The sequence below is a fragment of the Microcebus murinus genome, chromosome 7 (genome assembly GCF_040939455.1).
Source record: "Microcebus murinus isolate Inina chromosome 7, M.murinus_Inina_mat1.0, whole genome shotgun sequence".
Classification (NCBI taxonomy): domain Eukaryota; kingdom Metazoa; phylum Chordata; class Mammalia; order Primates; family Cheirogaleidae; genus Microcebus; species Microcebus murinus.
The window spans coordinates 35716503-35731861 of NC_134110.1; the positions used below are offsets into that span (position 1 = coordinate 35716503).

Consider the following 15359-nt stretch of genomic DNA (forward strand, 5'->3'; position numbering starts at 1 on the left):
ATTTTCCTAGAAGACAAGTGAGGGAAAGGGCAGGCCAAACTGACAGTTGGATTTACCTTTGTACTTGTGCCTGGGTTTATGAGGTTTTTTGCCTGAAGAAAAGAGAGCTAAATCCAAATTATAAAAGTGAAATATTGTAAATTTCCTCTAAAAAAAACCTTTTACATTACAAAGTTCTACCAGCGTTTTAGTCTTAGCATGTTTATTTCCTCAAGGAATTCCTGAAGAATGGAATCTTTGATAGTATAAAAGTAAAATGCAAAAGCCTTCACTGACATCCTATACTGTTATGAACAACTCTCACTGTAATAACTGTATATATTTTTGATTCACATTATAAAAAAGATATATATTTACAAAGATTGTGCTATTTCTTAGTGACCACTCCAGAAAACTAAGTGAAATCAAATGGTCCTCTTGTAGAGCAGAGTATCCCCAAAGGAAGAACTAGTTCTTCTACCAAATTTCATATGTATATAACCATTCAATGAAAACGAGAGTATAAGACAGAAATTCTTTGGTTTTAGTTTTCAAAGTAAAAATTGGATGTGTTACCATGCAGTTTTGTCTTCAAACACAACAGAATTATTTTGAGCAACAGAAAAATAGGAGGAAATATATAGTTCACAGAGGAAAAAAATATCCCTAACTTAAAAAGTTTTCAGGTTTCCTTATATAGCAACCAGTTTGTACTCTTTCAAATGACAAATGTTTGCTAATTCATTAAGCTTAATCATCACACATCACTAAACAATTTTCAGCAATTTCCACAAGTTAAATATAATCTTGTTTAATGAGAAAAGAGCTCACATGCCTTCTCTGTTTAAAGTATAATATTAAGTAAAATGATATATTAATATAATATTAAGTATAATAATAATAAACACTAAAGGACTTAATTTGCTTATGGTAAAATCTATTATGTCTTCAGAGATTTACTATAGGTTTTTAAGAGCAAAATTTAAAAATAGGAGTATAAACACTTTTAAGTCTTTGACAAAGGCTGTGCTATAGTAACTATATACATCAGAATTAATTTTCATTGGTAATTGGGTAATAGAAGTATTACTAGTATTCTCCTCTTACCTGTCACTTGTGGTACGTATGGCACTGACAATCTCTCAACACTATATCCGCTTCCACCTAGTGACTCTGCAATTTTGTTGGTCAGAAAGTACAAATTTTTTTCATGCTTCTCTAAAGATTTTGGAAGCCTGTCAAGTTGATCAAAACAACAATCATTCAGTATTACTTAAATTAAAAATAAGTTAATATGCAAAGCATTCTAGAGCAAAAGCCTCAACATTCTAAATATACACACAACTTAAACTGTAGTTAAAAACAGAAAAATCAGTATATTTTAGGTGACTAATTTGAGCTCTTTAAAAACACCAAGTAGGTAGGTGGTCCCACATTCTGCTGTGATTCTCCTCCAGGTATGTTCCAATAGTAAATTTGGCCTTAAATCACTCTTGATGTTTACACATTAAATGATGAAGAGCACTAAATTTAGGATTTTTTATGCTGATTAAAAATGAAAATAAAAATGTAGCTTACTGATTGTTAATGAAAACCGCATTAGCCAGCTTTGTATTAGGAAGTACTTGCCTAACCAAATAAGATTTGCTTTTCAAACTGCTTGTTATTTTCTTACATAGATGCTTCTCATATAAACTTTTTTGAGCTCAAACATTTGAATAAATACTCTTCATATACATATTTTTTTCTTTGGAGAGCAAGGAAGAATGTAAGGTATAACATCAATTTTTCTTAATACAACTTTGTCCTGTAATTTTATGAGTACTGTTACATATCATTGAAAGTCTTTAAGAGGATATTGTTTTCTCTTAAAGGAGTTCATTTATATCTGAGAACATAAAAAATGCTATATTTAAGAGACATATCCCATATTTAAAAAAATAGAATACATCTTTTTTTCTTTTTAAAATTTTTTTCTCCTTGTGTCTATAAGTCAACATTTATAATGTGTGAGAAGTTTTACAGCAAGGGAAAAAGTTAAAGGAATTAAATGACAAAAACACAAAACAATAATTAGTACAAAACACCAGAAAATTATTATAATTGTTTACTCCTTTATAATTATTACTGATTGGTTTCTCAAGTTAGTTCCCCTTCTAACATATAAAGAATTAACATACATGCACTTATCTCTGAAAATATGCTCTGGTAGAAAATAAGGGGCTTCCATAGTTCGAATTTCAATAACCTGAAAAATATCCAAAAACAAAAGAAAACAAAAATCAAAAACCTCACCTCTCAAGACCTTCCTATGAAAATTCTGAAAACTTAAAAAAAAAACCTTTTAAACATTTATAATAAATACCATTACTTTAGTTTTTAATTTAAGCTAAAGTTAGAGCTCAAATGCAAAGTTTATTTTATTTTCACATTTATTATTTTAAATATAGCAGATAAAATCATAAAAATATATAAATTAAAAAATGATACATTATATTTGATTAAACCTGCTATGAAGAAGTAAGAACATGTATTTTCTCAAATGCACTATTTCAGAAATCCCCTTACTAATCACCATCATCCATTTTCTGTACTATCTTTTGTAGCCCGTGCACAAGATCTCAACCCACTTGTGAGGTCTGGATCATCTACTGAACTGTGATCAACTTAAAGGGGGTACCCTGCTTTTATGATATTTATAACTCTACTGGTTGGCATCAAATATTCATTCAAATAGTTGTTTAATGAATAAATGAGTTTTATTTCTTAGAATGCACTAAAAACCTATACTTTAGTTAAGGACTAAAAGATGCACTTCTAATTTAATAAAAATGAGGTTCTCTCTTACAGATATCTTTAAAAGTAGACTTCTTCTGCCAGGTAAATTAGGGGCTCTAAAATGTTTCTTAAATCATATAAGTAACTATTTAAGAGTTATTGATGGAAAAAGCTAAATATACTTGAAAAGCATAGAACATATTCAAATTTTGAGATCTGCCTCAAGTAGATTAATGTGAACAAAAATAGCATAATTTAAGAAAATTTAGATATTAAGATTCATAATGGCTCAAAGGAAAAAATTATAGAATAAATCACATGACATATTCTAGAAGAAAACCATATATTATATTCAACCACTACATTAAAAAATTCTAATAAAACAATAGACATCTAAGAAAATATAACATAAAAAACACTAGCTATAATTTTAGCTGTAGTTTCAATTCAGTGGCTGTGTATTTTTATAGAATTATCTTAATGTGATACATAATCATTAAAGTTAACAATAACCATCACTAGAAGAAAATTAGCCATTTTTGTACAAAATTCAAGCTTAAGGACTTTTCTAAATACATTACCTTGCTAACATGCTGGCAAAATGCAGGGACAGCTATCATCTGACTTACAAAGTTGAGGTATGCTGCAACCAGTGCCATGATTCCACAACGATGGAACATTGGCAAATTATCCTCATTGATTATCGCACTGTCCTTTAATGAGAAACAGACATATCCGACAGATCAAGTTTTTATGTTCCATTAGCATTTTCTCTATGATTATACTGGGAAACTGCAGAGAGTTAGCAATGCTAACAAAAATGTTACCCTATCATAAGTTATTTTATATAAGAATTCTGAAAGGAGAATAAATGCCCATTTACCAGAGTTAAATATTTCAACTTAAATGTCTCTTCCTTAGGAAATCCTTTCCTGTTCTCATATATTAATATATACATACATATATATATTGCCATTGACAACTTTTCTATTTTATAACACACAACTCAATTAAACAACTATACATGTAATTATTATTTAATGACTTTCTTCGCCACTAGACTGGAAGTTATGAGTGCAGTGACTGTGTTTGTCTTTTTCATCACAGTATCACCATGGCCTTGAAGGATATTTAGCACACAGTCAATGCGCATTCAATATCCACAGAAAGAATAAATGAACATGATCATAGTCTTGAATATTTCTGATTTACAACCAGACACCTTCCTTTAAAATTCACATCCTTGGATAAAGGCAATAACACTTTAACATCATTGTGTCTGCTTCCTAAAAAATATTTTCTTCTGTGTAAGGTTATGAAAGCATACCTGTAAAGCAATAGCCAATCGAATGAGATCAATAACCACTTCTTCATTGGCCAGTTCAATAGTTATAAGAGCAAGAGAAGTATAAAGTAGCTCATAGTTTTTCTGAACATTGTCTTCCTCTTTACAGCCCAAATATATGTGCCTATATAGCTGTTGCCCATTCTAAGAAGAAACAAAAGGAAAAAAGACATGTATGTCTAAATTGTAATAAAGGCAGACTTCACATATATATATAACCTTCTACAAAGTAACTATCTTATTATACAACTTAACATGGAAGTGAAATTTGAGCTGATGATCAGATGATCAAATTCCAATTATTTACATCAACAAATATGCTAATTACAAATATAAACTAATGTTAGAGTTGAAGACAAACCTTAAATAAAAATAGCAAGTAAGATATAGTTGAAGTTTAAACAATGAAAGTGTTTTTTAGTAATAATTTGAAAATACAAAAGCAAATTATAGATTAATTTAATAAAAAAGTAAAAGAGATGGCACAATTCTAGGAGATATTTTTGCAAAAACAGTCTCAGTAATGGTAAGAAATATTTTGCTGAAGGGAAATGTACTTAGGCTTTCTTGTCTTGGAAACAATCCCTGCACCACAGGTTAGGAGCTGTTCAGAAAAGAGCATTTACAGTTCTGTTATATTTTGGCATGCAGTCGCTAAATGCTAGTCTAAAGCTTATATTTAGGGAAGAGGGTACAGAAACTTACTAGGGATTGCACAGAGGGTTTTCCCAAATCAGACTGACCTAAGTAGGTTAATAAAGGACAATAAAGCCTTTCCTACCTAAAGCATTTCTGGGTATAGAAGCAACAAGTGACAGCTAACAGAAATAAGAGGGTGGTTCCCATTTCCCATTACCATGGAGTCACTAACTTGGTACATTCTCAACTCTGTCAGCTAGAATTATTGGGCAACTGGAATGACCACCAAGCCCCTGCCCTCCCACCTTCTCACCACTGTCCTCCCTCCCATAATATGATTTCATTGGTCAGGAGTAAAGTCCAAGCATCAGGGTTTAAAGTACAAGGCTCTCCAGGTGATTGTAATGTGCAGCCAGGCTTCAGCACAATGGGGGACCACCCATTCACACATAGAGGCACTTTAGCTTAATAATGCAGGCCTGTTTCTCAGCAGGTTCTTCTGATTGATCAATTTAGGAGAAGGAACCCTGCAAGAACAGCACAGACTCTTCTGTTGCCAGCCTGTCTGTAATAACCATGCATTCTGCTCTGTTCTCTAACGGCACTAAGGCCCCATTGCAGTAAGGAGGCCTCTAGTTCTCCAACTGAGACAGTGACTTACTGGTTAAGTCTGTTTAAATCTGTGGCAAAGTGTTAGCAAGCCTTTTTTGGCTACAGATATAGAGCTATGCTCTCCTATCAGATTCCTTTATTTCTGAAGCTATTATTTTGCTTTCCACTTTTCCAAATCCAGAGTTTCTCTGTCTCTCAATGGCTTCTAAACTTGGGTTGGGGAAAAATGGTCTTATGTAGTGGGCCCTCTCAAACTCTAAGAACACTCTTGACTACTATGGTTCCTAAACATCACTGGTAAACATTAAGACAATGCTTACATATGTAGGAGTTTAGGCTTCAGGTTCCTTAATTCCAGTTTATTTTTAAAAATTACCGACAACATATCTACTATATTAGACAAAATTAAAATTTTTTATATATACTGTAACAATGTAGTGTAAATAGGTGTAATGACTTCACAAAGTTGTTTGGCATCATCTAGTGATTTTGAAAACAGAATAACCTATTATTGAGCAATTCCTCTCTTACAAAGGCCTTGACTTTATTTCAAGGTCATAGATCAATTAAAAAAACCACCTAATAATTTACATAGCTATAACTTATATCATACATTTATTTTTTAGATGATCTTACCTTTTTCATGAAACTTGTATCTTGTCTACAAATTTTTTCTCTTTTTATCTTTAGGTCAGCCACATCTGGTATTATTCTAGAGACAATCAATTCATGAGTTTTAATGAATAGCACATTTAGTTACAATATCATCCTACATGGAATATTATATTTATGGTTAGGAGTTTGAACTATTTAACACTCAATTCAATGAGCATATTTAATAAGCCTATACATAATACCATTGAATTACCAAGTTTAAGGGGAATTGTATACAGTAATTTTGACTCTTAATGCCATTCCTAAGTTTAAAGAAAAACAAAAATAAAATCCATGTGGCCGGGCGCTGTGGCTCACGCCTGTAATCCTAGCTCTTGGGAGGCCGAGGCGGGCAGATTGCTCAAGGTCAGGAGTTCAAAACCAGCCTGAGCAAGAGCGAGACCCCGTCTCTACTATAAATAGAAAGAAATTAATTGGCCAACTGATATATATATAAAAAATTAGCCGGGCATAGTGGCGCATGCCTGTAGTCCCAGCTACTCGGGAGGCTGAGGCAGAAGGATCACTGGAGCCCAGGAGTTTGAGGTTGCTGTGAGCTAGGCTGACGCCACGGCACTCACTCTAGCCTGGACAACAAAGCGAGACTCTGTCTCAAAAAAAAAAAAAAAATCCATGTAACTAGTTATTACTAGTAGATGAAATCTCTGACGAGTATATTAAATGACCTCTAAACATTTGCAATCTTAAAATATACAAAGAATTAAATGGTCTCAATATTACTTAAGTAAAAGTCTGGATTTACAAAACCTAAAACTGCTAGACTTTAAAAAAACACAATACTTAACTACACTAATTTAGAAATTTAAAAACATTAATATTAAGGCCTTTTCAAAATGGCATATTACCTGATCCCTCGGAGCTTTGCCCTATTGTCATGGCGATCCATGAGATTGTGCATTACTTCCAAGACTAACTGTCTCAGTTCAGAGTCTTCCATGAGAGACGGTGATAACAAAGGATCCAGAAAAGACCCTGGTAGCGCAGTAACAATTGTCTTTGCTTTGTATCCAGAGGTTACCTAATTATCAGTAGGAAAAAAACCAACCAAGCTTTGTCATGAATCCTTCTTTGGTAAATTCTCACATTGTTTTTTAAGAATCCTAAAATTAGGGAAACAAAGTTATGGACAGAAGCTTGAAGAAAAGACATAAAGTAAATGTGTAGGGTGATGAAAGATTTTACTGAAATTTATAAAACCTTCGTACATAGGGAAAATAAAATAACAGCACATATTTCCCATGTGCTAGTTAAAAATTCTAAGTACTACGTACATATTAACTTTGTTCCCCACATCCCTGAGGTAGGCATTAGGGTATCCCCATTTGATAAGAGAAGACTGAAGCTCAGACAGGTTAAGATTATAAGGAATAGGCAGTCAGTACAAAATAGATACAAGGAAGTTAGGTGGCAAATAGTACAGGTAAGACCTGCAAATTTTTAATTTAAATCTATAAATTATTCTTCCATTTTAAATTAGTCAGTTGGTTAATAGGAATACATTTTCTTTTTGGAAAGTTGTACTTTATTAGTTACTTGATTTGACATTTATGAGTATATCATTGTCTTCTAAATTTAAAGATTTTAAAGAGAATATACTTAAATGTTATTAAACTTTTTAAGCATACCACACAGATACTCATTCAGTTGACTATGTAGCATAATCAGGGTGAGAGGCACAGTAATTTATTTAGGAATTTTGTTAAACATCAATAAAGGCTCAGGACCAAATAAAATTTCAGGTAGGTCATTTCAACATATTTTCAGGATTATAAGCATATATGGAACATTTAACATTTATATTTGGGCACTTATAGGAGGATGGAGGTGATTTTATAAGTTTGTGGGAAAATTGGTAGGACAAGTGTCTACCCATCTAGGAAAATTAAAAATATATTCATAACTCACACTACATACACAAAATAAACTTCAAATTCAAGTTCTAAATGTGGAAAGCCAAATTTTAAAACTCTTATAAGAAAATATAAACAAATGAGTTTATATTATCAGAGTAGATAAAAAAGCACAAAACATATAGGAAAGGACTGACAAGTCTAGCTATATTAGAATTTAAAACTTCTGTATGACAAGCACTATGAACAGAATTAAAAATAAAACCACAGAAGATATTCCCGTACTTATCCTAGGTATGAGACAGTTCTTTAAAAGAAATGGGATCATGTATAACAAAGATTTCCAAAATAAATTTGAAAAACATTGATTTGGAAATGGCATACATTCCAAACAACTAGCCCTTACTTTGTTCTTGGCTTTATGCTAGGAGTAGTTCAATCAAAGATGAATACAATTACTATAAAATAACCAAAAGATCTCTCATTTGGGGTATGCTTTTCCTTTTGAGCTATTTATAGCCACCCCAAATTTAAAATGACAAATTTTCATTTTTATGGATTATTTTCCCAACAAGAAGCCATTATTTAGTCACTATGTAAAAGAAATAGTGTAATATGTTGAAAAGAACTTTGGATTTCAAGTTCTATTCTTTAACTCAGTGACCTAGTGAACCTCCTCTACTCCTTCCACCCAAAGTCTCTGAGCCCAGGTATCTTCACCTGTAAAATGGCAATAGTTTCTACCCTCTGTATGTTTCATCATTATGAGGATCAAACAAAATGCTAGGAGACATGAAGAATAAACAGTAAAAAAAATATACAATAAAAAATTTAAGAGCATAATAAAAAATCAATCATAAATAGTATCTTACTAAATAAGCAAAGGAAGCTGATAATATGAAGCTATCCCTTTAATCTTTTCAATAATTTAAGGTTAAATGTGTTAATCTGTTTTAAATACCTTACCATAAGTAAAGATCTCAGCAACATTATCTGAATCCGCCTGGTTCCCAAATCCCTAAAACACACAAAATGCTGTTATTATTACACTAATTTACATATTTTTTAAAGAGATAGGGTCATACTCTGTCACCCAGGCTGGAGTGCAGTGGCACAATCATAGCTCACTGCAACCTTGAACTCCGAGGCCCATGAGATCCCAAAGTGCTGGGATTCCAGGCCACCACACCTAGCCCTAATTAACATTTATATTACTTCATTTACTTATGTTACTGTTTACTGATTTCAAAACTCTATTTGGATAGACTAAATAGATTTTATTACCTTAATAGTTTAAGTCATGGCTCGCTTTATATGCTAAAGTAAATTTCATATGAATTAAAATATTTATAGGTAAAAAAATCAAATTCAAACAAAAATAAGTAAAGTTATTGGCTGTCAAAGAAAACAGATGTACTAAACACCACAAATTAAAAGGCATTATAAAAAGGAGAAAATTCTTACTACAAACATAGTTGATGAATATAGTATCTCTTTAATATACATCAATAAACAAGAACAGATAATTTTAAAAAGTATTAAAAAATGGAAAAGTGTTAATGATCAAAAAACATAAATCAAATAAGACACTATCAAATTAACAAAACAAAGACTCACGAAAAGCTATGATATGTTATAAAATCAATCCAAATGTATGAAATAAGGGGGCCAGAATACATGATTTTTAAAATCACTCTCAGTTCTAGAATTCTAGGAGTAAGTCAACACTCCTGACACACATTAATTTTTAAAATTTGTATGGGAAACTTGAAGGTTTACTCTAAATGTGTATGCATATACACAAACCTGCCACCTGGTCAGTATATGAGAATATTTGAGAATTTATGATAAGCTGAAAAATTATTTTAAAGGCATACAACTGTTGATTCAATTGCTTAGCAATCTAGTATCATAAAAATACTAACTAACTTCCATAGGACTTTTTATTACTAATGATTAAAAAACCCCAAAACTAACATTTTCTACATTTGTTTAAGATAAAATTTAACCCATGATTAAGTTCAAATTTATAGTCTGAGAACATACCCTAGTTGACTGATATCCAAAATATGGGTAGATGTTCCAAAAACAGGTACTTTACCCATAATGAACATCATGATTTCCGACCTCTGATAATCTGGCAGGTTACTTCCAAAAAATCCTATAAAAATATTAAGATAAAATTTTACAAATTGAAAAAGTTTATTTTTTTCCATATAGTACAAACATTTTTAACCAAAGTTCTCAATATATGGTAAAACAATGACAATCTTTAAGCTACATATAACACTAAAGATATTATAATTTCATTTGCCCAAAATCATTTAGTTATGTTCAATATAAGGCATGTATAATGGGTTAATAGTTAAATAAAATAACAAATATCTAAAAGTCTTTTGCACATAGTTAACAGAAGCAAGCCAGCATTGATTTAACTAGAGTTTTAAAAAAACGGAAAACAAATTTTTGGTAGTAGTTATGATCAAACTCTTGTTCGTATATCGTGAGCCTAAATTCTTACTCAAATAAGGAAGTCACTAAGTAAATGACACTTTGGTAAAGAAGTCAATGATTCAGTTACTATTCTGGCATCCCAGGATTGGCCAAATATTTAAAATGTCATTATAATGGCTAGGTTTACAGTTTAACCCTGTGAGTTAATTCAACATACATAATTCAACTGATGTAAAAAAATAACTTATTTGCTTGTCATTTTTCTCATGTATTCTTGGGTTTTGAGGATATTTTAAATTTATCTGCTGTAGCTTTTGATAGTTTACTTCCTGGTCATAAATAATTTATAACCTTTAATTATCATTTACTCAAGCTTTAAGCTTTCTCATATCTTTAAAAGATCAGAACAGATATTAAATCAGAACAGGTTTCAAATTTGTTCCTTTCTTATAATTCAATGTAATTGTTATAGAAACCTTCTGAATTTTTAATAGCTCTTTAAGAATAAATTGGTTTTTCAATTTAACCCTTCACCTTCTATTATTCGAGTTAATAATCTTATACAAATTCAAACTGTTCTATTCAGCATTTTAATTGGACCTAGAGGTAGAAGTCATTTCCCACAGTCACAGTTTAGCAATCAAAAATCTCATTACCTTAACTATACTCCACCTGCATAAAGTGTATTACTCTAGTTAACACTTATAGAGCACATATTTACGGAATAAGAAACTATTTTATATTTGGATCCTCACAATAACCTTATGAGTCTTGGTACTATTATTTGCATCAGTCTTCTCGTGTGGAATTGAGGATAAGAGAGGTTAAGATGCTTACAAAAAATTACATAGCTCTTATTAAGGCCTGGGGTAAGGGTTACTTATTTCCAAAGCCAATGCTATTATTACTCTATACTTCCTCCATATAAGCTAGTTTTAGCTTTCCAAGTATCCAATTAGATATGTTTCTCATCATTGCACAAAACTGAACACTGATTTTCTGTTCCAAACAAGTCAGTCATTACCATAAGCACATAATGCAACATGCACTTCTGTTTACCACAGCACTTAACAGAAGACTATCCACCTATACACAGAGTGTGGCTAACAGTTTAAAGAGGTAACAAGTACCATCATACTTCCCTGTATTCAACACCGCCTGTATCATTAATTTATGGTCATCCCTCTTGCTTTTCAAAAGTGTGAAATAGTTTACTCTAAGCCAGTGGTTCCCAAACTTTGCTGCATTTTAGAATGACCTGGGGGGAGCTTTTAAAATGCTGATGCACATGTTGAGTCCCACGGTAATTAAGTCATATCTGGGGTGGGAGACCAGGCATCAGAATATTTTTAAGATCCTAAGGTAAATTCAACAGTGCAGTGAGGTTAAAGAACCACTGCCCTAAGGAAAAACTTTTATTTTAGTCTTCCAAGAATATGGTCAACTGAGTCTACCATATCTGGTGTTAATTGGAAACAATAAGTTGCTAACAACCTAAAAATAATAATAGTAGGAAACAAATGCAACTCATTTATGCTTTATAATTGCTTTGATTTTTTAAAATGTAAAACAGGGCTGGAGTCTCCAACATCATCAACTGTAAGGATAGAGTCTTCAAAAGCATTTCATTCTCTATACCCATTGTTTGTATTTGAACTACTGAACAGAAATGCTAATGAGTCCAGAAGAAAAAACACAACAGGGAGCTATGCTCTTGATTATTTTATTTTATTATTATTATTTTTTTGAGACACAGTCTAGCTTTGTTGCCCAGGCTAGAGTGAGTGCCGTGGCGTCAGCCTCACTCACAGCAACCTCAATCTCCTGGGCTCAAGCAATCCTACTGCCTCAGCCTCCTGAGTAGCTAGGATTACAGGCATGCGCCACCATGCCCAGCTAATTTTTTCTATAGTTGGCCAATTAATTTCTTTCTATTAATAGTAGAGAGAGGGTCTCGCTGTTGCTCAGGCTGGTTTCAAACTCCTGACCTTGAGCAATCTGCCCGCCTCAACCTCCCAGAGTGCTAGGATTACAGGCGTGAGCCACCCCGCCTGGCCTCTTGATTATTTTAGAAGAAAGAAAAACTCCACCAACAGCTTCCTAACTTAAAAGTGCAAAAGCTACAATAGCCCTGTGCCATGGCCTATCGACAGGAATACCAACATGATCTGATAACTACCAGAATACTGAGAAATTTAAAAGGAAAATATTAAGGAAACCAGAAATGCGACTTTAAAAAAGAAATCTTACTCACTGTGCCACAATGCATTTCTTTCCTTTCATGTTTTAATTCTCACATGTTATTCTGAATGTGTTATATCACAGAAATATTGCTTGAGTCTGCTGTATTTACATTTTATAATAAAACACTTGAGAAACAATAAATTAAATATTATAGAGTGAAACAGTAACACTGAATTAATTAGGAGTCACTAAAGCAATTTAAATCAATTCTGTGAAAAGAAGATTAGCTGATTTATCATCTTAGAGTATCACAGAAAATCCAAAAATAATCCAAATAAATGTAAAAGTCACCATAGAAGCTAGGTTCACTACATATTAATACTAATTGTTTTAAGCAATAACTAGAATGTCTATGCTTTTTTGTGATTCCATGGTAATGTTGGAGTTTACTACCTTTTGTTTTTTTAGTCAATCCCAAAATCTCAAGCACCTACTATGTGCTACATAGTGTGTTGAATAAGACACTCCTCAGTCTTTCCACTCATGAGGACAATTTCTATGCATGTGATGAGACTGCAACTAGATGAAACAGAGGTACTGCTCTCAGTAGATCAATCAAACGCTTCCACAAGGTGAGAGCCACATGCGTCACGAAGCCCTAGCACAGGAACTCATGTGTGTACATGTCTAGCAAACAGGTATTGCTGGGGATACATAATGGATAATGCATATTTGTAAAACTTTAGACACAAGATGACAAAGATAAATCTGTATTAAATATCCCCATGGATTATTATAAATAAGTAGCCAGCAAGTGGAGAAATTGCCCAGATAAAAGGCATAAGCCAAATTCCAGAATAAACTTACATATGACTCTAGAAACTATTGGTAGATTAGAAACCAGGTACTACTGTAGAGATACAATCCAGTTGGAAAACTATCATAGCAATCATGTAGCTATAATAAATTATGTTCTGCTATTCTAAAGAAAACATTGGGAGAAAAAGGTTAAAGTAGAAGAACAGTTTGCTTGCTTTAATTTGTATTTATATATAGTTAGATTACTTCATTTCCAAAAAAGTAAATTCTCATGACTTTTTAAGGAAGCTCTTTGCCATTTGTACTTTGACCACTGTATTAAAAAGGAAAAAAAATTTTTTTAAAGGTGGGGAGGAAGGAAGAAAGGAAAGGAGAAAGAGAGGGAGGAAGGAAAGAAAGAAAAGGAAAAAAAAAGCATGCATTATTAAAACCCAAGATATCAGCATCAAGATCTTAGTCAGTAATTCCATTCCCCACTAAAAAGAACCACAGTTCCTTGGAAAAATGACTGATTCCAGGATTGGAGCAGAAAGTAAAAAATTAGTCTAGAACAGCTTACCTAAGTAAGGCAGTGCTAACAACAAAAAAAAAACAGTGGGGGTAGATATGTTGAAGGGGTTCCCACTGGTGAAATCTGGGACAATTTGAGCACCAAAATAATACAGCAATGAATTATAAACCATACAAATATAAATCTGTAAGTTTATACCAATAATAAATAAATAAACATATGCATTCCTACATACAAACAAAGGTAAAAAAATGGGATCTTGCTTACAATAGAACACTGAGTGCCAACTAGTAGCTGTGGAGGCGTGCTACAGTTTAAAAAACCATCACTCTACAGCCATCATAGTTAAGACTGGTTTAGGCAAGAATATGAATGGATGCTCAATTTAAGAGGAAGTTTGAATGAAAAGCAGAATATCTGCATGATGTAAAAGTGTCTTCTCAGAGAATGCCTATTACTTATAATGGAAAAAACTGAAATTATACAATGGAGGAATAGGACAATGACATGATTGAGTGATCAAAATTAATGTAACCAACAAGGAATAAGCACACATTGTATACCTCTGGATGTGCTACTTGAGAGGAACATGTCATGTATGTAGTTTCAGCCAGGAGAGTATAATCTGAATTTAACCATGAGGAATCACCAGACAAAACTAAATGAGGAATTTTCTATTTTATTTTATTTTTTTTAAAGGAGAGGAAGATTTTATTCTTAAGAAAAGCTTGCCAGAGACAGAATATGGATTGCCAGTCTTACATCACACTTTCAGTTCCTCCATTTGGAATTCAGAAATAGGAGGGATCCTGAAGAAATCATATGTTAAACATACTTTGACACCTACTGTGTTATAAAGTATGCCTTAAGAATAGTATATGTAAAAAAAGTTGCTAGCTATAGGGGAAAAAAAAAAAGAAATGCTCATGTCATAATGGAAATGTTCCAGACTAATGGAACTAAAGAAATATTACAACTAAATGAAATATATGATCTTATACTGGATGTTGGACCCAAGAAAAAAATGCTAAAAAGGACATTATTGGATCAACTGATAAAACTGAAATATAGAAAACTGATTAAAATACTGTAATGATGTCAAATTTACTGATGTTGATAACTTTACTCTGGTTACATAAAAAAAATCTTTATTCTTTGGGAAAATACATTGAAGTATTTACTGATAAAAGGCCATGATGTATGCAACTTACTATATGGTTTAGAAAAAAATGTATATGTGTGTATGTGTACGTATATTTTTCCACATACATATGCACACATATAGGGGAAAGAGAAAGAAAGAAAGAGAGAAGGGAGAAAGATGGAGAGAGAGGGAGGAAGATCATGTGCAAATGAAAAAGTAAATGGAATAAAATGTTAACACTAGATGAATCTGGGTAAAGGGTATACAGTGTTTGCTGTCCCATTATTATGCTTGTTTATTTTCTAAAAGTAAAGGTTTTTCAGAAGTCTGAGCTATCATTCATCTTTGAGAAGAGACCTTTTTAAACCA

General features: G+C 32.3%; 1 protein-coding gene across 2 annotated transcripts in view; it reads right to left on the reverse strand.

The window, feature by feature from the left end:
• The window catches only part of EFR3A (EFR3 homolog A), a 97901-nt gene that overhangs the window by 20172 nt on the left and 62370 nt on the right, over positions 1–15359 (reverse strand). For both annotated transcript variants that reach the window (XM_012785414.3, XM_012785415.3), the window contains exons 11-18: positions 9925–10039; positions 8845–8896; positions 6874–7046; positions 5990–6065; positions 4085–4246; positions 3339–3470; positions 2160–2227; positions 1087–1214 (exon numbers count right to left, since the gene is read on the reverse strand). In XM_012785414.3, coding sequence (XP_012640868.1) covers positions 1087–1214; positions 2160–2227; positions 3339–3470; positions 4085–4246; positions 5990–6065; positions 6874–7046; positions 8845–8896; positions 9925–10039 — 906 coding nt within the window. The remainder of the gene's footprint in view (positions 1–1086; positions 1215–2159; positions 2228–3338; positions 3471–4084; positions 4247–5989; positions 6066–6873; positions 7047–8844; positions 8897–9924; positions 10040–15359) is intronic.